The sequence below is a fragment of the Leiobunum rupestre genome, chromosome 3 (genome assembly GCF_980474605.1).
Source record: "Leiobunum rupestre chromosome 3, qqLeiRupe1.1.hap1, whole genome shotgun sequence".
In the NCBI taxonomy this organism is placed as follows: domain Eukaryota; kingdom Metazoa; phylum Arthropoda; class Arachnida; order Opiliones; family Sclerosomatidae; genus Leiobunum; species Leiobunum rupestre.
This window is the reverse complement of record NC_143386.1, coordinates 63121721-63144685: the sequence shown is the minus strand read 5'-3', so window position 1 is coordinate 63144685 and position 22965 is coordinate 63121721. Positions and strand designations below refer to the sequence as shown.

The following is a 22965-nucleotide window of genomic DNA, read 5'->3' as shown; positions in this document are numbered from 1 at the left end:
TTTTTCCGAAAATAAATAATTAAAAAAATAATTTCCAGTATTGTTCGCAAATTTTAAATTTATCGTCATTTTCGCCTCATTTTTTCGAATCCAAAAGTAAAAATAAACCTTTAGACTAGTCTAGAATAAAAACCATTAAAAAGTAATATACGTTTCAATATTTAATTTTTGCGATTTGCGGAAAATTTCCCGAAAATTTTTCCGCATTTAATTTTTCGTAAAAAGTAATATATGTTTCAATATACATGCATTTTTTCCCGATTTTCGGAACATTTTCCGGAAATTTTTCCGCATTTAATTTTTCGTAAAAAGTAATATATGTTTCAATATACATGCATTATTTTTCCGATTTGCGGAAAATTTCCCGGAATTTTTTCTGGAACGACTCTAAAAATTCTTATACTCCTTAGGTCAGTGCCACATTATCCATACGCCTTATTAGCGGCTCAAAGCGTATGGACCCTGCCATGAGTTAATACGTCAATGCCTTATAGGCTATTGAAAAGGTTAACGAAACCTCCTTTTCCCATTTTTAAAACTTCATGGCATACTTATGCATGATTCTGTTACTTATGCTTTAAGTAACAGATTCTGCAAACCTGGTAACTGATGCTAGTTTCGTGCGAGAATCTGAAATCGAGGGGTCGGACATTTGTACAAAATCCCGTACACTTCGCAAGAAATCTCCGACGAAATCGCGAAATCTCTGATGAAATCGCGAAATCTTCGACGAAATCGTGAAATCTCCGACGAAATCGCGAAATCTTTGACGAAATCGCAAAATCTCTGACAAAGTCGCGAAATCTTATAAAATCGCGAAATCTTATAAAATCGCGAAATCTTTGACAAAGTCGCGAAATCTTATAAAATCGCGAAATCCTAATAAAATCGCGAAATCTTGGACGAAATCGCGAAATCCTAATAAAATCGCGAAATCTTGGACGAAATCGCGAAATCTTTGACGAAATCGCGAAATCCTAATAAAATCGCGAAATCTTGGACGAAATCTGATGAAATCGCGAAATCGCGAAATCTGATGAAATCGCAAAATCTCTGACGAAATCGCGAAATTTCCGACGAAATCGCGAAATCTCCGACGAAATCGCGAAATCTTTGACGAAATCGCGAAATCACAGAGATTTCGAAATCCCGTACGCTTTTTTTGGGAATGTCCGACCCCTCGTCTGAAATGCACCCTAGTCGCGCAATCCCAACTATTGTTTTACGACCGCGAAAGCAAATGTATTTTTGATTCGATTTCCCGCCCATTTTCGGCAGGCAAAAGAGCCGATTCGATCAAGAAAATTTGGGGTGGGGCCTTTGCGGAAGCCGCCCACAGACAACCCTCTATTGTTTTATTGGAAGATTTGGATACCGCAGCCAGCGCTATTGCCTCTCCCGAACAAGAGGGCAGCCCGGACGCCCTATATTTCGGGAAAGTCGCATCCAGTAAGATATCCTTGCACTTTCTCTAGCGTTACAAATACTTATTAGGTTTTCCCACTAATTTACTTTTGATATTACAGCCTTATTATCAATTTTGGAATACTTTCGAGACAGTAAAACGCGCGTTGTTGCGTTAGCTACGGCGAAATCTTTGAAATCCATCCATCCTTCGCTCTCCGATACCAGAGGGCGACACGTTTTCAGTAACGTTTTCGAATTAAAGTCTCCTACAATTGTAAGTATTTGTTTTTACTTTTGCATCGACTACGTGACAAAAAAGTAATAAAGTGATGCCTCGTAGCTGGATGGGGTAACTTTTATAGTTTTATTTTTTGCTACTAACAGGAGGAAAGGGAAGACATTCTAAAAGCGGTTATATTGAATAAAACTTCGATCTCGCCGTTATGTCTCGAAGCGATTGACGTTCCCAAAATCGCTTCCAAAATGGAAGGTTTCGTGACGCAAGATCTAGAGATGGTTGTGGATCGCGCCATACATTTCCACGCTATTCGAGTTTACAGTTAGTTTTTTTTAATTATAATTTATATGATTAGTGTAGCGTAAACAAAAAAAATTTCATGTAGCGTTTTTCGTGTTTCCTCAATTGATTTTTAACTCGCAAACTGACACCGTTGTGCCAGCTTCGTGTTAGCTCAGTATTTTTGTACTCGCAAACTGACACCGTTGTGCCAGCTTCGTGTTAGCTCAGTATTTTTGTACTCGCAAACTGACACCGTTGTGCTAGCTTCGTGTTAGCTCAGTATTTTTGTACTCACAAACTGACACCGTTGTGCTAGCTTCGTGTTAGCTCAGTATTTTTGTACTCGCAAACTGACACCGTTGTGCTAGCTTCGCGTTATCGTAGTATTTTTGGACACGCAAACTGAAACATCTGTGCTAGCTTCGCGTTATCGTAGTATTTTTGGACACGCAAACTGAAATATCTGTGCTAGCTTCGCGTTACTTCAGTATTTTTGGACTCGCAAATTACGACCGCTCGGCTATATTAGTCACCGTTTTGCGTCCGCTTGCTAACACGTCACACGTAGCCTTTGACAGCGCCTCGCTAGGGGGAGATTGTCTTCTTGTTACAATCTCCGTTACTAGCTCTCAGTAAAATATTCCCCTAAGTGACAAACTCATGGAACAATATTATAGACTTTTGATTTTACTTCTTCGGTTTTTGGTAACAGTGCCGTAGCCCGAAATTCATCAAAGGGGGTGTTAGCAAAAGTGGATATGACTTCATACAAAAAATCTCGCTCTCGTCGTCGGCCAAGAAACGTGCTATTTCTATGCCCATCCCCCCCTCATAGGCGGATGAATACTATTTTCCCGCCAGAGTTGAAGCCGACTACCGCAGGTACATACGACCTTGTAGGGGTTAAAAAGAGTTCAATGAAATTCAGTCGTTAAATTCGCGATATCTTTAAAATTTGCTTTCTAAAATGAATTGTTGTTATTTCAATAATTAAGTTTTATTTATTATATAAATAAGTATTAGTTCAATTTGTATTTAAGAATAACAATTTGATCTCGTAATGCAATATTGGGCTATGGCTTAATTGAACTGTTTTTCCAGTTGGGCTTTTTACCCTGTGTCGATTGTGGTTTTAATCCAACGGCTAACTGGGCTGCAGTTTTCTTTCGCGGAATTTTAAATTTTCAAATTCGTATCTAAATTAACTAAAACTTAATTAAACTCACGCCAAACAGCTACAACCTCCCAATTTTCGCTTCGATAATGAATAACACCCGGACCGGGTTGACCTTCTGACTGTACTACTTTTCTTTAAACATCACGTGGTTTAGCGGTTCGAGTTCTTATTGGATAATCAAAATTACGCGTTTTCTGCTATTATTTAAGAAATATCACGACAAGCATAGCCAAAGGTACGAAATCAAGCGGGAGCGACACTTATTGTATGAAGTCATATCCACTTTTGGTGTTAGCAGAAGTAAATGAACCGAAGTTATCAGACTACTATACTCCCCATGTGGGAGGCGTTTTCCTTATGAAGTTACATTTTGACCTCGAATTTTTAATTTTGAGCTCTCCTAGGCCGAAAAGAAAACTATTTTGTTTTTATGAAAGCATTTTTTTATACATAGAAATAGCTATACCCACAATTCCCAAGTGCAATTTATCGCGACAAAAGACGGGGATGGAAATTAGCTTTTATTTGACTCAATTTTCTCATCATTTTCATAAGGAAAACGCGCTCCGATTCTGAGCGCTATTTCGATAACTTCGGTTCATTTACTTCTTGTTTTAGACTATTTAAAAATTCCGAGTGGTGGTCGAGAATGTAAATTGAGTTATAGTCAAAGCTACGGCCAGAGTATGGGCCCTTGTAATTAGGGATAGAAAGTTAAATTTTGGTTAAGGGCCTAGGATTTCTTCTGCCTGTCTGCCTCTAAGTTTACTTAACGCCGCGCAAATATCCTGGTGGTAGGCCAACCGCATAACACGTTGGCCTACCACCAGGATATTTGCGCGGCGGGAAGGAAACTTAAAGGAAAAAAGGCAGAAGGAATCCTAGGCCTTTAAGTTACTAATATGATCGATAATGTTTGATCGCGATAGACACGGAGTTCAAAAAGGAAGAGCAGAATGGTATAACACTGGTTCAGGACGATTTCGAAAAAGCTCTGTCGAATTTCACACCGCACAGTTTGCACGGTGTCAAACTGCACCAAGAAACGTCCAAGGATTGGTCCGACGTTGGTGGGCTTTCGGCGGTCAAGAAAATAATAGAGCAAACCTTAACTTGGCCTTTGAAAGTAAGTTGGAACCCGTCGGATAAGCCTACTTCTAAATTTAAGCCCCCTACCGACGTTTGAAAATTATGGGTTAAAATCCAGTATCACTTTCTCCTTCGTACCATGTGATAGGGACCGTTCATAAATTACGTACCGCGGTTAGGGGTAGGGTTTGTACAAGCGTTACTAAACGTTACAAGGGAAAGGGGTGAAAACTGGGAACAACTCGTTATGCGTAGAGTTTGCAAGTTCTCTCCACACTGGTTTAAGGGGTTTTCCTCCGGGCTCTTCGGTCTCCCCTTCCATAAAAACTTGTCGAGGTTAACGGTAATAGTTAGTGTAAGGAGCTATCGGCTCGCGTGGCATGAAGGGCTTGCCACCACCCTCCTACGCATTGTCATCCGGCCACCTGAATTAATGGCATTAAAAGTCGCTATATGACTTGGGCCTAAGGCGGTGCTTAGCTGAATATTATTATTATTATTACTATTATTATTATTATTCTTACGTAACGTATCATAAGTTTTATACCGAAACACAATTTATAAATTAAATATTTGGTACTTGTTTTTAACAATGATGATTATTTATTTATATAAAAGTAATACATAAAAGGCTTCATTTTGAAAGAAATTTTATAATTGCAATGGTTATGGTGCTATTATATTTAATAAAGCGGCATTTTTTCGAATCTAAAAGTAAAACTAAACCTCTAGACTAGTTTAAAGGGAATATAACCTCAGGTATTTGGTGTGGAACACCAACGTTTGCAGCTCTGGCCGCTCTTGCCTTTGGCTTTAGAAATGTTTGGCGCCACTGTACGGGAAATTTGAAAAATTGAAGGGGTCTTCCATAAAGATTGCTTTGCGGGTTATATTCCCTTTAAACTAATGGACAATGTAACAATATTAATGTTTTGTAGCATGTTTACTGATATTAGACATTTTATATCGATAAAAAGTTAAAAACATTAAAAACCCTGAAAAAGTAACTTATATTAAATTTTTGGTTTTTCCGATTTGCGAAATATTTTTTGGAAATTTTTCCGCATTTTATTTTTCCGGAAAATTAACAACACTATAACTAGACTAACTTCATCTCGCAAATACCAAAATAAAAATAGAGAAAGGCTTATTTAAAACAAAAATATATGAAAATAGAAAGCGTCCTGTTTCGAAAAGTAGGCTTCGAAATTAAAAGAGCCTATTCTGATTAAATCCCTTTTATATTGCTTTTGCTGAAAAGGAAGGAGTTGGCGGGGGTCCCTATATTTTGAAAGGATCAACATGTTCCTTTAATTTAAAAGGGCCGTTCTTTTCCTTTTATTTGGGTCCTTTTAAAACGAAATCTCCGTAGCCTGTCCTCGTGACGTTTTTGAGGCGGTAGGGGGCGTCAGTGGGCCAGCAGTTAGGGCCCTCACAAAGGACAGCTTTACGACAAATTAGCATCCGAAAGCCTTTCGTTTAGGCCAGCTCCTAAATCCCTCTTTTCAGCTCATTAAAGCCTCTGTGTTTTAATAAGACGAGGGGCTCGGACGGAGGGGAACCTTCCCCCAACCCCAAACTTCCCTTTCTCATTCAACACATTCGAGGGAGCACCCTGACAATGGGCTTTAACCCCCATCCCCCCTTAGCTCGCACCCTAGTCGTAGAAGCACGCTTGATGGACTTGGGTTTCTATAATAAAGGATTTGTTTCTGTCTCTTTTCGATTACAAAGTATCCCAAGCTCTTCTCGTCGTGTCCCTTAAGACCACAGTCGGGCCTCCTATTGTACGGCGCTCCGGGAACCGGCAAGACACTACTGGCCAGTGTGGTTGCCAGTCAATGCCAACAGAATTTCATCAGTATTAAGGTACGTTTTGTTAGACAACTTGATTCTCGTTAAGGGGCCACAATGCCGTTTGGAAAAATATCGGGGAAAATTAAGTAGCTCCTCCCTTTACGTCCCTCGTGATTGAGGGTGTTATTGTATCGTTTGAGAGATATGGTCGCCTTAGTCATCCCCCTTTCTTCAGTAACGCGCGAGGGGAATACGCCTATTACATTATGGCTGTTGCTATGCTAAAACTTCCATTCATTAACTTCTGGTGATAGAAGATCCGAAAAATCAAAATTTGGCCTGCACGGTCCTTTAAGTTTTCGGGGTTTTGTTACCTCGTAACCATGCCAACCCAATAACGTTCATCCCAACACAAAAAAGAACAATATTTATATTTTTTTCTGAGACTTTTAATACGTCAATCGTACGTTAGGTAACATAATTACCATATGTATGTCACACAGGTTAATTCACAAATCTATAATATTGTTTTTAAGAATGCACCTTTTACCGATAACCAGTAAGGACAGGGACTGAGCGAGCTTACTTGTTAATTTTGACCTTTTCGCTATAGATTAGCTCCCCTCTAGAGATCAATAATTTTTCTGATGACACCATTCCTAACTAAGCTTATTCCCACTAAAATTCCCATTAGTTCTCGAAACTAACGGTAATCGAGAAAATATTTCAAAAAATAAATCTACTTTAGAAGATATTAATCTTTATTTTCATTACTCTACAAGTCTGTTCTAAATCTTGAAGGTTTTATCACCATAAATGTAGGTTTAAGTTTTAAATACTGTAAATAATTCATGGAAATATATTATTTACCATTAATTACCACTTTTCCCATTTCATACCATAACGTTATTTACCACATTATTACCACCTGTTGGAAAACACTTTGCGCGTTTTGGCTGACCAATAGAAAAACCACTTTGAAATTGAATTGCCAATTGCCTCGCGTGGCTCCAGGTAATTTAGTTTAATTACGTGACTTATACCAGTACTTTACTAACCCCAGAAAAATGTTAAATACCAAAAAAATATACGACGATACATAATAAAGGTTTATTAAAGCCCCCCCCCCGATTAAAATAGGGGGAAATGAAAAGGGGTAACAAAGATTGCTTTAATCACGTCACATAATCCAGCTTGATCAGCGGGACCGGAGAACAGACTAGGATTAATAGCTAAGCAACCTTCCGCAGTAAAGCGCTCAGCTTCTAACGAGCCGAGACTAGCGACACAATCGCAACCAGGGGGCGCTGCCGTTGTAGGTGGGGCCTATCCGCATTGTCTTTGCGCCGGGCTATCGGCGCGCAAACAGAAGCCCAACCCGAACTAGAAAAGGAGCCGGTGTCGGGGATGACACAAAAGGAATAAATGATTCGAGCTAAGGAAAGACATTGTCTTTCGCCTATTCAGGATCACCCCCCCCATTTATAGCCCCCCTACTTTTATTGTCGATATAGGTAGGCTGCCTTTCATTGTCATAGGCGCCCCCTTGCGGTGGGCCTAATATCTCCACTCAAGTATAACGAATTTGTTAAGACTATAAAGGCTCTTCTTCCCTTCGTTAATCATTAAAGGGTTTAAAAATGAGCATTTATTGGGGATTTATTATAATTAGTTTTGCGCGCGTTTTGTTTCAGGGACCAGAATTGTTGTCCAAGTACATTGGCGCCAGCGAACAAGCGGTCAGGGACGTTTTCAGCCGGGCCCAAAGCGCTAAACCTTGCGTCATTTTCTTCGACGAATTCGACGCTATTGCTCCCAGGTAAGTCTTATTTTATGTGGACCTCGTGTACCTTAGATTCGAAATAACTGCCTCGCACGTAACTCCGAAAAATTGTGCTCCATAGCTACACTCTTAAAAAATGGAGTTTTAATGGTATATTAAGGGTCTTAAATATATTAAAAAAAACACTCGGTGGGGTTAATATATACACCCTTAAGGTTTTATTTTTAAATTTTAAACTTGAAAAGGTGAATAAACAGTGTTATATTACAACGTAAATATAGTGATTTAACACCTGGTAGGGTGTAGCTTCCTTAAGGCAGTAGTTTAACACTTGAAAGGAAGTATTGTAGAACCCTTAAAGGAATTATTGTAGAACCCTTAAAGGAATTATTGTAGAACCCTTCAAAGGAAGTATTGTAGAACCCTTCAAAGGAAGTATTGTAGAACCCTTAAAGGAATTATTGTAGAACCCTTAAAGGAAGTATTGTAGAACCCTTAAAGGAAGTATTGTAGAACCCTTCAAAGGAAGTATTGTAGAACCCTTCAAAGGAAGTATTGTAGAACCCTTAAAGGAATTATTGTAGATCCCTTCAAAGGAAGCATTGTGGAACCCTTAAAGGAAGTATTGTAGAACCCTTAAAGGAAGTATTGTAGAACCCTTAAAGGAAGTATTGTAGAACCCTTAAAGGAAGTATTGTGGAACCCTAAAGGAAGTATTGTGGAACCCTTAAAGGAAGTATTGTGGAACCCTTAAAGGAAGTATTGTGGAACCCTTAAAGGAAGTATTGTGGAACCCTTAAAGGAAGTATTGTGGAACCCTTAAAGGAAGTATTGTGGAACCCTTAAAGGCAGTATTGTGGAACCCTTAAAGGAAGTATTGTAGAACCATTAAGGGAGTAGTTTAACACTTTAAAGGGTGTAGTTTAACACTTTAAAGGAAGTATTGTAGAACCCTTAAGGGAGTAGTTTAACACTTTAAAGGAAGTATTGTAGAACCCTTAAGGGAGTAGTTTAACACTTTAAAGGAAGTATGGTAGAACCCTTAAGGGAGTAGTTTAACACTTTAAAGGAAGTATTGTAGAACCCTTAAGGGAGTAGTTTAACACTTTAAAGGAAGTATTGTAGAACCCTTAAGGGAGTAGTTTAACCCTTTAAAGGAAGTATTGTAGAACCCTTAAGGGAGTAGTTTAACACTTTAAAGGAAGTATTTTAGTCCCTTAAGGGAGTAGTTAAACACTTTAAAGAAGTATTGTAGAACTCTTAAAGGAAGAATTGTAGAAACCTTAAAGGAGTAGTTTAACACAAGAACCCTGGAGGGAGTAGTTTAACACAAGAACCCTGGAGGAAGTAGTTTTATACCATAAACGGTGAAGCAAAATGGAGGACAAAAGCACCCCAAACAGTGTAAATATATACCCTAAAAGGAAAAAAAACTATTTAAGGTGTAGAAAAACAACCTTTATAAACCTGTTCAGGTGTTCAATATGAGACCAGAAAAACCCTTGAAGGTTTAAAAATAAACCTTTTGTTTTTAAGAGTGTATTACGCTAATCATAGGATAACCGCTCGAGGTCGACTTTTCGGAGTTCACGTACCGGAAGTAGGTAATCGCTTCGTTACAAAACTCTCGTTTGGAAAGCTCTCTAAATTAAAATCTAGGGTACTACGTCAATATTATCTTTGTTTGAGGTCAGCTACATGGAATCGTATTCGTGTTCTGTATTTAGTATATATACTTAATTTTTAGTAACTATATTTAATAAATCTCTTCAAAACGTTCTTTGAACATTTGGCTAACTTCTGGTACAGTGATGTAGAGCTTTGGGCCCATTCAACCGAAATCCCATTCGCTCGAAAACGATTTAACATTGAGTCCCAATCGATCGAAAATAGCCCAATTGTGAGGTTTAAAGCCCAATTTTGCACCTAACCTAACCTAACCTAACCTAACCTAACCTAGCCTATAACTACCTCCAAGTGACATCGTGGAACCGCAGGCAGAAGTAAAAAAACCGAATCCGCTTTTTGGGCTATATTTCGGAAACATATTGAATTCGGTCGAATGGGATTTCGATCGAATGGGAATATACCGATGTAGACTATGCAAAGTCTCAGACTTCCAAACTTGGTAGTCTTACCAGCCTACTAAATTTTCTGTAATTTTATGTGGGTCCAGAAGTATGTAACATATATCTTAGAGGAAAGTAAGCATCTTCCTATAGTGGTAATGTTATTCGCTTGAAACATGTACCTTCGCCAGTTCATGCTGATATTTCAAGATCCTTTTTGGATTATAGTTAGTTTTTATTATTAATATATAAAATATTGTTTATAAAAAAATACATGATATGTTTAATAAAAAGTTCATCCGCTAGGCTAGTCTAATACCCTTAGCAACGCCTTAGACCCAAGTCATCTAGCGACATTTAATGCCTTTAAACAGGTGGCCGCTTTACAAGGCGTAGGAGGGTGGTTGAAAGCCCTTTATGCCATCCCATGGTTTATATATAAGTACATACCATGGTTTATATATAAGTACATACCATGGTTTATAAATAAGTACATACCATGGTTTATAAATAAGTACATACCATGGTTTATAAATAAGTACATACCATGGTTTATAAATAAGTACATACCATGGTTTATAAATAAGTACATACCATGGTTTATAAATAAGTACATACCATGGTTTATAAATAAGTACATACCATGGTTTATAAATAAGTACATACCATGGTTTATAAATAAGTACATACCATGGTTTATAAATAAGTACATACCATGGTTTATAAATAAGTACATACCATGGTTTACAATTAATTACATACCATGGTTTACAATTAATTACATACCATGGTTTACAATTAATTACATTCCATGGTTTACAATTAATTACATACCATGGTTTACAATTAATTACATACCATGGTTTACAATTAATTACATACCATGGTTTACAATTAATTACATACCATGGTTTACAATTAATTACATACCATGGTTTACAATTAATTACATACCATGGCTTACAATTAATTACATACCATGGCTTAAAATTAATTACATACCATGGTTTACAATTAATTACATACCATGGTTTACAATTAATTACATACCATGGTTTACAATTAATTACATACCATGGTTTACAATTAATTACATACCATGGCTTACAATTAATTACATACCATGGTTTACAATTAATTACATACCGTGGTTTATTAATAAGTACATACCGTGGTTTATTAATAAGTACATACCGTGGTTTATTAATAAGTACATACCGTGGTTTATAATTAATTACATACCGTGGTTTACAATTAATTACATACCATGGTTTACAATTAATTACATACCATGGTTTACAATTAATTACATACCATGGTTTACAATTAATTACATACCATGGCTTACAATTAATTACATACCATGGTTTACAATTAATTACATACCATGGTTTACAATTAATTACATACCATGGTTTACAATTAATTACATACCATGGTTTACAATTAATTACATACCATAGTTTACAATTAATTACATACCATGGTTTACAATTAATTACATACCATGGTTTACAATTAATTACTTACCATGGTTTATTAATACGTACATACCATGGTTTATTAATAAGTACATACCGTGGTTTATAATTAATTACATACCATGGTTTATAATTAATTACATACCATGGTTTATAATTAAGTACATACCATGGTTTATAATTAAGTGTACCATGGTTTATAATTTAGTGTACCATAGTTTATAATTAAATGTACCATGGTTTATAATTTAGTGTACCATAGTTTATAATTAAATGTACCATGGTTTATAATTTAGTGTACCATAGTTTATAATTAAATGTACCATGGTTTATAATTAAGTACATACCATGGTTTATAATTAAGTGTACCATAGTTTATAATTAAATGTACCATGGTTTGTAATTAAGTACATACCATGGTTTATAATTAAGTGTACCATGGTTTATAATTTAGTGTACCATAGTTTATAATTAAATGTACCATGGTTTATAATTTAGTGTACCATAGTTTATAATTAAATGTACCATGGTTTATAATTAAGTACATACCATGGTTTATAATTAAGTGTACCATAGTTTATAATTAAATGTACCATGGTTTGTAATTAAGTACATACCATGGTTTATAATTAAGTGTACCATGGTTTATAATTTAGTGTACCATAGTTTATAATTAAATGTACCATGGTTTATAATTTAGTGTACCATAGTTTATAATTAAATGTACCATGGTTTATAATTTAGTGTACCATAGTTTATAATTAAATGTACCATGGTTTATAATTAAGTACATCCCATGGTTTATTAATAAGTAAGTAACATGGTTTCTTAATAGGTACATACCATGATTTACTAACATTGACGTTATATTTCATAAGTTACTTGTAAATTCAGGCGAGGCCACGATAGCACTGGAGTCACCGATCGTGTCGTCAACCAATTATTGACACAAATGGACGGCGTCGAAGCTTTGCAAGGTATTTTATTTTTATCAACGTTTATAATATTTCCCCTGTAATGGCGACGTTTTTCTTTTGAACGCAGGTGTTTCCGTATTGGCCGCAACAAGTCGTCCGGACCTGATTGACCCGGCCCTACTTCGACCTGGACGTCTAGACAAATGCGTCAACTGCCCTCTGCCGGACGAAGTAAGCGTCATTTCAAATTGAAGCTATGATTTAATTCTGAATACATTTAATAAACTTTTCAGACGAGGCTTATAAAACCGGTTTTCGACTCCATTTAGTAAACTACAGTTTAATTTTTATACTGAATAATTGTTGAATAGATCGTATAATCAGTGGCGTAAATAGGGCCCCTGCAGACCCCACAAAGCGTTAGGACCAGTAACGTTTATCAAAAACATCGATGAGTAATCGATGCCAACATTTTGTTACTGTACGATTTTTCGCGTTTCCGATTTGACGTCACGATGGGCATCCGACACAAAAAAAGAACCAGCTAGAAGATAAGGTTTTTTTTTATGTCTTTACGTCAAACGCGTCGGTGTTTACAGTTTAGCTGGGGGAGGAGTTAAAATTATACAACTGTAGTGTTAATCAACAATTCTATTGGTTTGGTCAAAGGCCTATCATTTAATTGGAATGTCTCAGCTACTGCAATGGCCGTTTTCACTTTTTTAATAAAAGAGTGATCGTTGCAACAATAAAGAATATTGTCGTCAACAATTTCGTCATTACCAACTCATTAATTATTGAAAATAATATTTTTCGCTGCCTTTGATTTTGGGGCCCCGTAAAATTTATAGCCGCCGTCTTTAAAAACAGCGCTGACTAGATATAACACCGTTCAGTAACTTCCTACGTCAATATGACGACAAGCAAACATCAAGTAAAAACTGATTTTTCCCTGATTTGCGTTAGTGAACGTACCCAAGAGGCCCCTAAAGTTCTATCGATCTATGGGCAACCATAAGAATTTAACGGGGGGTGCGGAGATCTTAGCTACGCCACTGCAAGTCAATTGTAGTCTCCCCGATACCCTCTATCACTCGTCCAAAGCCAGCAGACCGCACCGATTCTAATCAAGTGGTTTTTATTTGTTAGATATACAAAAGGGGGGTACATTGTACCTTTGTACCCCCCGTTCCTACGCCACTGAAGCTTGGGGATGTCTGGTGTTAAGTTATGTTAGAAAAACGTGTTATAATTAACTAACTATAACCACATTAATTCTTGGCTTAAATAGACAATTTTTCTATTCAGAATTTAGTCCCTTTGAATATAAATTCAATGTGTGTTTAAATAGTCCAATTTTTTACCCACCTTTGAAAATTTATATACAGGAGGTTTAAAAGGTTATGCAAAAATTTGAAGGAGTTGTAGGGGGTGAGTTGAGAAGTATGCCTGTTTCCTACGATGAGTAAAAAGAGCGCCAGAGAGCTTCAAATCGTGGCCGGCTAGCCCCTGGAAGTAGGCTGCGGCAAGCGCAAAACCAAGCAGCACGGAAATGCAAACATTAAGGTTTGGGTTCGTGTGATAGGTTAAAAAAACTTTGTAAACAAATTGAGGTAACCAGCGTAAAAAAGTAAACTTGTACCAGATACACATTTTCCTACTTTGTTCTTCTGTGTTTAATTAGACTCATTGTCCATTTCTTATTTACTCATTTATTTTTTGTTATTTATCTCAATTCCCATGCATTCGCAAATTCATCGTACCCCTGAAATCGCATTTCCCTGCTGCTTGGTTGTGTGCTTCTTGCAGCCTACTTCCAGGGGCTAGTAAGCCACACTTTGAAGCTCTCTGGCGCTCTTTTAACTCACCGTAGGAAAATGGGAAAAACAGGCATACTTCTCAACTCACCCCCTACAACTCCTTAAATTTTTTGCATAACCGTTTGAAACACACTGTATGTAAAAAACAATAACTTAAGTTTTTAAACTTTTCATAAACACAAAATATCTTAAGGCAGCACTTTGATAAACAGTATTTCAACAAAATCTATAAGCGGGCGTAAATTGGCTTATTAAATTCGTAACAAAACGTGTTACGAGCCTTTAGTGAGAGAAAATAACCGTCAGAAAAATTTCCCATTCTCAAGGTCTTATCTTTATTTAAATATTAATCATTGAAATATCTACTATTCCATAGTTTTTCAATAAAATCCAGTTTTAAACACCGAAATAAAAAAAAGCCCATTAAAAATAATGTACCAGCCACGAAATCTTTGAAACCGGGGAATTACTGGGAAATAATAACAATGTAAAGAAAGGGGAAAAAATCCAAAGAAACGCCGGCAAATTGACAGGCGTACAATGTATCTCAATGGGATATACGGATTCTAGGGATTTCTACCCATTGTAGCCATTGTTTCTTGATGGCGAAACAAGGTAAAATTTATTCTCCAAAGCGACCAGGTACTTAGAGGAAAGCGGGAAGGTTGCGTTCGCATTGGGGGAACAAAATACACTAACAGAGGCTTAAGTCGGGGTAAAAAAACCCGAAAATATAAAATGGGCTTAATTTTATTCAAAAGGGAACGGGTCCATTTTTTTATATATATATAAGCGGCTTTTTTTCACTGACTTTAACTTTTGGGGGGCCAAAAAATAAAGGCATTACGTCAAATTTGTGAAAACCGCTTTTAGAAAAGGCGGGGGAAGGGGTCCTTTATCTGAAGCCCTGCCGGAGGTTTAAGGCTACTATGAATCTTTTTTTTTGGCCGCTTCGGTTTTTGGCTGTTAGTTTTGAGATGCAAATTTAATGCTATTTGAGTAGTCGTGCAACCCGCAACCTTCTTCTTGATCCCTTCGGCGTGATGCCTATTATGCCCGGATCAAGTTGGCAGTGTGCTAGAAAACGACCCCCCCAAATTCCCCTTTTATGACGAGCTTTGTACGCCCCCCCCTTTCCAAAAAAAGATACAATAAAAATAATCCATAAGCTCATAAGAGAAAAATGCGAATGTGTAAAAGGGTGCCCTCTCCTCATTCCACAAAAGCTTCAGTTTTTAGGAAATAATATATTTTTATATTAATTTTATTTATTATATTATATTATATTACATTATATATATTTTTACGTGAATTTTATTTATTATATTATATTACACTATATATATTTTTATGTGAATTTTATTTATTATATTATATTACACTATATATATTTTTATGTGAATTTTATTTATTATATTATATTATATTACATTATATATATTTTTACGTGAATTTTATTTATTATATTATATTATATTACATTATATATATTTTTATGTGAATTTTGTATATTATATTATATTATATTACATTATATATATTCTTATGTGAATTTTGTATATTATATTATATTACATATATTTGTATGTGAATTTTGTATATTATATTATATTACATATATTTGTATGTGAATTTTGTATATTATATTATATTACATATATTTGTATGTGAATTTTGTATATTATATTATATTACATTATATATATTTGTATGTTAATTTTATACATTATATTATATTTTTATGTTAATTTTATATATATTACATTTTATATTTGTATGTTAATTTTATATATTATATTACATTATATATTTTTATGTTAATTTATTATATATTATAATACATTATATATTTTATGGTAATTTTATATATTATATTATATTATAATACATATTTTATGGTAATATTATATATAATACATTATATTTTATTTTAATTTTATATATTTTTATTAATTTTATATATTTTTATTAATTTTATATATTTTTATTAATTTATTTTATTTCATGTTAATTTTATATATTTTTATGTTAATTTTATATATTTTATGTTAATTTTATACATTTTTAAAGAGTATTCAATACGCAAATAATCGATAATGAAAAGGGAGAAAAAACCTAAACCTGAAACAAAATTTGAAGAAATTAAAAACTTTCAAATAGCTTGTACCAATGGGTCTTCAAGTAAACATAAACACGCGAATCTCGCACCAAATAGATCTTCGAGTAAAAAACTACATAAAAATACCCATAAATTCCCACTTGTATGTCAAATTTCGTCAAATTTCCAGTTTAAGATTTTTTAATTTAAAATAAACAAATGAGGATAGAAGATTATTTTAACCCATTTACAGTGGTTTTAAAAACACTAAACCAAGAAACGTTTAAATTTCAAAAATTCCACTGATGAATTAAAATAATTTTCGATTCTAATGCGAACGCGACCAAACCGATAGAATGAGTCGGATAGGTTAAAATGTCAGTTATATACACGAGTCCGCCGCTGACACAGTAAAAGAGAGCCGCCAAGAAGATTGAAAAGACCGCAGTCTCCTCCATGATACAGAGAGAGATAGGCCTACATCGAAAGAGATGGCACGACCTGGCGCGCGAACTGCGAAACAGCTCAAGAGAGAAGGCTAACGTCGTTTCAAGATTTTAATACTCTTATCAGTGAGCAGCCACACACTCGAACACAGGCCAGAGCCCGACATTATTGTGCCCTTCTCTATTACAATTGGGGGGAGCCCAAATCGGGCAAATTTAAAGGGGCAGTTGCCCCCGTTCAAAGAGATAATGGTCAGCCCACCCCTCCGCTCAGTTTAAAACTATTATAATCATCTTCAGCCTCTCGCAACCCCCCTTTATTGTTAAAGTCTTTCAGAAATCTTAATTGTTCGGAACTACTTATCTCTTGGCAATTCGCCACCCGACCACCGCCGAAGAGAATATTCACTTTGCTTTTATATTATATTTCTACTTAACTGAGATAAGCGTTTTTTATATTTTCAATGTCAAGGAATGAACGCCGTAGATTGATGCCGTAGATTACATCGTATTATTTATCTGTCAGCTACGCCTATTTCTAACAGTAGTGCGATAAAGGTGGCGGTATCCGATTCTACGATAGAATAAATATTCCGCTTGAGTACCCCGGTGTATAGCGGGTGGAACACTTTTACAGGCGCCCCGTAGAGAAAGCGTTAGTAGGCCAAATCCTTGTAGTCGGCTACACCCAGAACACTCGCGTGTTTTTGGTGTTATTGGCTTATTTTAGTAACTCAACGGATAGTGAACATAATTAAGTACTTTAAAAGGAGAAGCACGTGGACAGAGTACTTAATAATGTTATTACCATGGATTCGCGTTGAATTTACTGCTCAACCCCAGAGCTCGGCATTCGATTAACCTTTATCCATGAATAAAATAAGCTCGGCAATATTTAAATAATATTTATTTAAATAACCAATAGTTGAATAAAACTTATAAAATGTTTAAATAATCGAAAGTGAATAAGCCTATTATTTAAATAAAACAAACAATTATTTAAATAAATACCACTTTTATTCAAATAAATGCTTGGTTGCGTAAAAAAACATAATTAAATAAGTTAAAATGATATTATTTTTACCAACGTTTTTTAAATAAATCGGAAAATTTGTGGATAATGAATAAACAATTCCGAACACTAATTGATAGTGACTTTCGCTTTGAATTTACGGTTCAACCCTGTATCACTAGAGCCATCTACTAGATCAAATATAAATGACTAACTAAAGATAATTTCGTTAAATATTTATCTTAATATAACAAATTAAGTTGTAAAATGATCATACTTCCAAATATTTTTCATCATCGAATAATTTAAATTTTTAGCTTATTAAAAATATTAACAAGTTTGTATATTGGTACCCCTGAAGTGAACCTGCAACAGTAGTTGATTTTATAAAATAAAAAGTGGTCTTGCTCAACTTGTTAAAATGTTGCTCTTACGTCACAAGATATAGCTTTATTATTATATTTCGCGCACGAGCGATTTGCACGCGCGCTAGAAAAACCTATATTCCTCGCGACTGTAGCGCGTGCTCGTAGACTCGTAAAAGTAAGAGACTGTGACGTAAGAGCAACATTTAAACAAGAAGGCCACGTTCGTTTATAAAAAGAACTATTGGCGCTTAAATAAAACATCGCCAAGGAGTAATATAACTGAGAGCCAGGACCTGCAAGTTACTGTTTATTTGGTGCTTGTTGAAATAATGAAAACTTTTCACCTGTACGGTATGCAACAAGTGTTTCCTTTTAAACAGGTAGCTTTTTTGACATATTAAAGCTTAGAAGATGTTTTATTGAAAAGAATATCGCAATAGCTTATATTGATTAGCTGGGGTTGTACGCTATTTAACTTTATCAGGCTATGCTGGATTTGTCACCTGTCTGGGCTTGGGGACGCTGGCCTAGGGCACTATGATGATAGGCCGCCGGTGGTATGGCCCCTGTTGCTAGGTACACCGGGCTATTAATTCTTACACACTATGTAATACGATTTTGGGATATTTTTTTTTAAACATTCTTCGATATTTAAAGGGAATATAACCCGCAAAGCAATCTTTATGGAAGACCCCTTCAATTTTTCAAATTTCCCGTACAGTGGCGCCAAACATTTCTAAAGCCAAAGGCAAGAGCGGCCAGAGCTGCAAACGTTGGTGTTCCACACCGAATACCTGAGGTTATATTCCCTTTAAGTTAACATACGAGTTTTATCTTTAGTGAATTTAATTAATCCAATATTAAAATACAAATTTTAAATCCAGAGTTAAACAAACTCGGCGCCACTATGTTGGGGTTAGGTAGTAGGGGGCTTTTTTATATTTGGGGCCCCAAAACCCTTCTAAAGGTCCCCCAAAAAATAGGGCTCCTAAATCGAGTAAAATATGGTGATTAATAATAATTTTCTGTAGAATATTAACTCTTTCAAAAAAAAACCCAAATATTTCGCTTATTTTAATTTTTTTTGGGCCCCTCTATAAATTTTCAAGGTAGGCCACACCTTACCACTGGTGACCCATCCTAACCATAGTCCATGCTATCTAAATAGGGAAAAGTAAAAAAAATTCTGTAAAAGCAATGAATCCACTGAGCCACGATTATTACTGTGTTCTTAAGCTGACAGGATTAAAAGAGTCCATAAATCAAATGCGAGCGTGTCGCGACAAACTAACCTTACCAACCTTTAAATCCCCGATAGACCCCCCCTCTTGTCTTTCGGATTGGACAAAAACTAAGCGTACAATCGTGGTTTTACTTCTCTCAAGCGATATGAACCCCAGCTAAAAATTCCCCGCAATAAATCAGAAACGAAATTTTGTCTCTAGGAGGAAACAAATCCTCTTTTTTGGCCGCAATTTTAATCCCCATTACTAGCTACGCTTTTCACTAGTTACGGATGGTACAAAGTAACATAAATTGTTACTGTTTTATACTAAAAGGAGTTAGGAAAGTGTCTATGGCCTGATAACAGCGTGTTAGAGGTAGCTTTGGGGTTAAGCCCTATAAAGCGATTTTTACTAAATTGATTGAACATATATCAGAGTTTTCAAAAGGATTAACAAAAGAAATTGCTTTATGTAACGCACGAGGAAAGATTCCAGATTTTATAGTTCAAACTGATTCAAATCCACTTTTGGATTGAATTATATTTGTTTAACATATATGGAAATTTAAGATATCATTTAAAACAAAATGTTATCGAAATAATTATTTCTGGAAATCCTTAAATCCACAAGAAATATATAGGAAAATTTTGAAATACAAAGAAATATGATAATATCGAGAAATAAGAATGAATATTGACATTATTTCTTTCGGAAATATTTGAGAAATGTTTGTAAATATCAGAAATATTTGAAAAATGTTTGTAAATATCGGAAATGTTTGAGAAATGTTTGTAAATATCGGAAATATTTGTAAATATCGGAAATATTTGTAAATATCGGAAATATTTGTAAATATCGGAAATATTTCAGATATATTTGAAAATATCGGAAATATTTTAGATATATTCGAAAATATCGGAAATATTTTAGATATATTGGAAAATATCGGAAATATTTCAGATATATTCGAAAATATCGGAAATATTTCAGATATATTCGAAAATATCGGAAATATTTTAGATATATTCGAAAATATCGGAAATATTTTAGATATATTGGAAAATATCGGAAATATTTCAGATATATTCGAAAATATCGGAAATATTTCAGATATATTTGAAAATATCGGAAATATTTTAGATATATTTGAAAATATCGGAAATATTTTAGATATATTTGAAAATATCGGAAATATTTTAGATATATTTTAAAATATCGGAAATATTTTAGATATATTTTAAAATATCGGAAATATTTTAGATATATTTTAAAATATCGGAAATATTTTAGATATATTTTAAAATATCGGAAAAATTTTAGATATATTTTAAAATATCGGAAAAATTTCAGATATATTGGAAAATATGTTTGAGAAATATTGTAAATATCGGTTTACAACAATTTTGAGATACTGCATGGTACACAGTTTGTAGTAGAAAATTTTTCAGTGGACTCAAATCCTCCAGTATAATTTCAATAAATTTGGCCTACCATCAGTCTCTATAAATTATTTAATTTTTTTATTATTTCGGTTGACAATAGTAAAGGATCGCTGTTCTAGTTTGTGGGAAAAGCTATCCCCTAGATCAACTTTTTTAAATTTTAATCCAGCTGTCTTAACCAACTGTCCATTACCGGCTTACCTCGATAAGGTACCACAAAAAAATTTAAAACAAATTTATTTTGGCAATTTTGATACAGATAGCGGATTCCTTTAACCCATTTACAGTTGATTTAAAACCAGGAAACGTTTAAATTTCCAACATTCGGCTGATGCTCTTCCGTTTAAAAGGTTAAAATGACTTTTTTTGGTCAAAGAGGTCCAGAGCTTCGCGATTTAGATCAACTACAAAGAAGAACTTGAGAAAAGAAATCAATTTTAAAATATCCCTTTTCCCGTCGCGATATAGATGGATCGGGAAGCGATCCTGAGGTCACTCAGCAGGCATTTGAACCTAGACCATTCCGTTGACTTCGGTGTCATCGCCAAGGAGACCGACCACTTTTCAGGGGCCGACCTCCAAGCTCTACTCTACACTGCCCACATAGACGCTCTCAACGAAACTTTGGAGAAAAGAGTCCAACAAAGTATGACAAATATTATATATCATAAGTATGACACTTGGAACGTTGCAATTTTGTCGACTAACATTTGTTCACCAAAGACAAATTAGTCGATGGATTATTAACTTTATAAACCGCCAGGGTTGTCAAAATTCATTTTGAAAATGCAAAATGGTACGTCGCATTTTGCATTTTGAGTTAGAAAAATAATTTTACATTTTGAATTTGAAAAAGTATTTTGCATTTTACATTTTGCATTTTGTATGTTTGATTTGTGGGAAAACCATTTCAAAATGTTTTTACTCTGCTACCATCATCGTAGCTCTTGCAGAGAACGTTCGTCTGCTATTTACTCCCAAGTAATCATAGATGGCGATACTCAGTTACTCACTTACTCAGAATCAGACGAACATTCGTACATTGCCACCGCTTTATTTCCCACGCTGGCTGCTAAATGGTTTAGAAATCTTGACGTAATTATTATTAATTATTAATTAATAATAAAAATAATTAATTAGTAATTAATAATTAATAACTAATTAATTATTAATAATTACAAACTAACTGTGCATTTTTAAAAACATTTTGCATTTAGAAAAACCAATTTTCAAAATGCATTTTGCATTTTGAGTTATGGAGAAAGTAGTTTGCATTTTACATTTTGCATTTTGAGTTATGGAGAAAGTATTTTGCATTTTACATTTTGCATTTTGAGTTATGGAGAAAGTAGTTTGCATTTTACATTTTGCATTTTGAGTTATGGAGAAAGTATTTTGCATTTTACATTTTGCATTTTGAGTTATGGAGAAAGTAGTTTGCATTTTACATTTTGCATTTTGAGTTATGGAGAAAGTAGTTTGCATTTTGAGTTATGGAGAAAGTATTTACATTTTACATTTTGCATTTTGAGTTGTGGAGAAAGTATTTTGCATTTTGAATTTCGGAGAAAGTATTTTGCATTTTGAGTTGTGGAGAAGGTATTTTGCATTTTGAGTTGTCGAGAAAGTAGTTTTTGTTTTTTTGGTCTTGCAACTTCAAATTCACCCTGTTAATGTTGATCAACATTCACTAATTGTAAAAATTTTATTTCTATAGAGATGTTATTATTAACCGATTTTATGTTCCGATTCAAAAGAATATCATTATTTTTCGTTAGTTTTTATTTTGAAAGCGTTATAAATTCCTAGGAATTATAGTTTACAAAATCATTACCGGGTGGCGCGATATTTTAATCATTTTCGACATCACAGTAATACAAAAATACAAAAATAAAACCCAAGTGCCATACTTATGGATATTATTATGTTACTTACGATACCACAAACGTGGCGCCATTCCTATATTAGTTGCTGAACTATTAATTAATTTTAAAAACTGCCGTTTGCTAATTACTTGCTCAGTAACTAGCCTAGATGGCGATAGTGTAATTACCAAATTTCGTCTGGAATTTACATTAGTTTAAATCTAGTTTATCGTAATGAGATCGGCTTATTGAAAATTAAAAATTTATTTTAATTTATGAAGAGAACGACACGACAGATGGCGATACGATCGTAGACAATTTCATTTACTATCCAAACCTCAAAGAAGGTCCTAAAGAACTAAACGGTGAAGAAAAACAAAAAATACTTGATGAGGTACGTTAAATTAAAAATCTTTAAAGGGTAACTAACAGTAATTTTTTAAACACT

General features: G+C 34.5%; 1 protein-coding gene across 3 annotated transcripts in view; it reads left to right on the top strand.

Moving 5' to 3' along the window:
- Pex1 (peroxisomal biogenesis factor 1) overlaps positions 1–22965 on the top strand; it is a 42202-nt gene that overhangs the window by 10683 nt on the left and 8554 nt on the right. For all 3 annotated transcript variants that reach the window (XM_090168950.1, XM_090168952.1, XM_090168951.1), the window contains 10 exons: positions 1279–1449; positions 1527–1681; positions 1792–1966; positions 4034–4230; positions 5928–6062; positions 7685–7809; positions 12218–12300; positions 12368–12471; positions 21121–21298; positions 22799–22911. In XM_090168950.1, the coding sequence (XP_090025076.1) occupies positions 1279–1449; positions 1527–1681; positions 1792–1966; positions 4034–4230; positions 5928–6062; positions 7685–7809; positions 12218–12300; positions 12368–12471; positions 21121–21298; positions 22799–22911 (1436 nt within the window). The remainder of the gene's footprint in view (positions 1–1278; positions 1450–1526; positions 1682–1791; positions 1967–4033; positions 4231–5927; positions 6063–7684; positions 7810–12217; positions 12301–12367; positions 12472–21120; positions 21299–22798; positions 22912–22965) is intronic.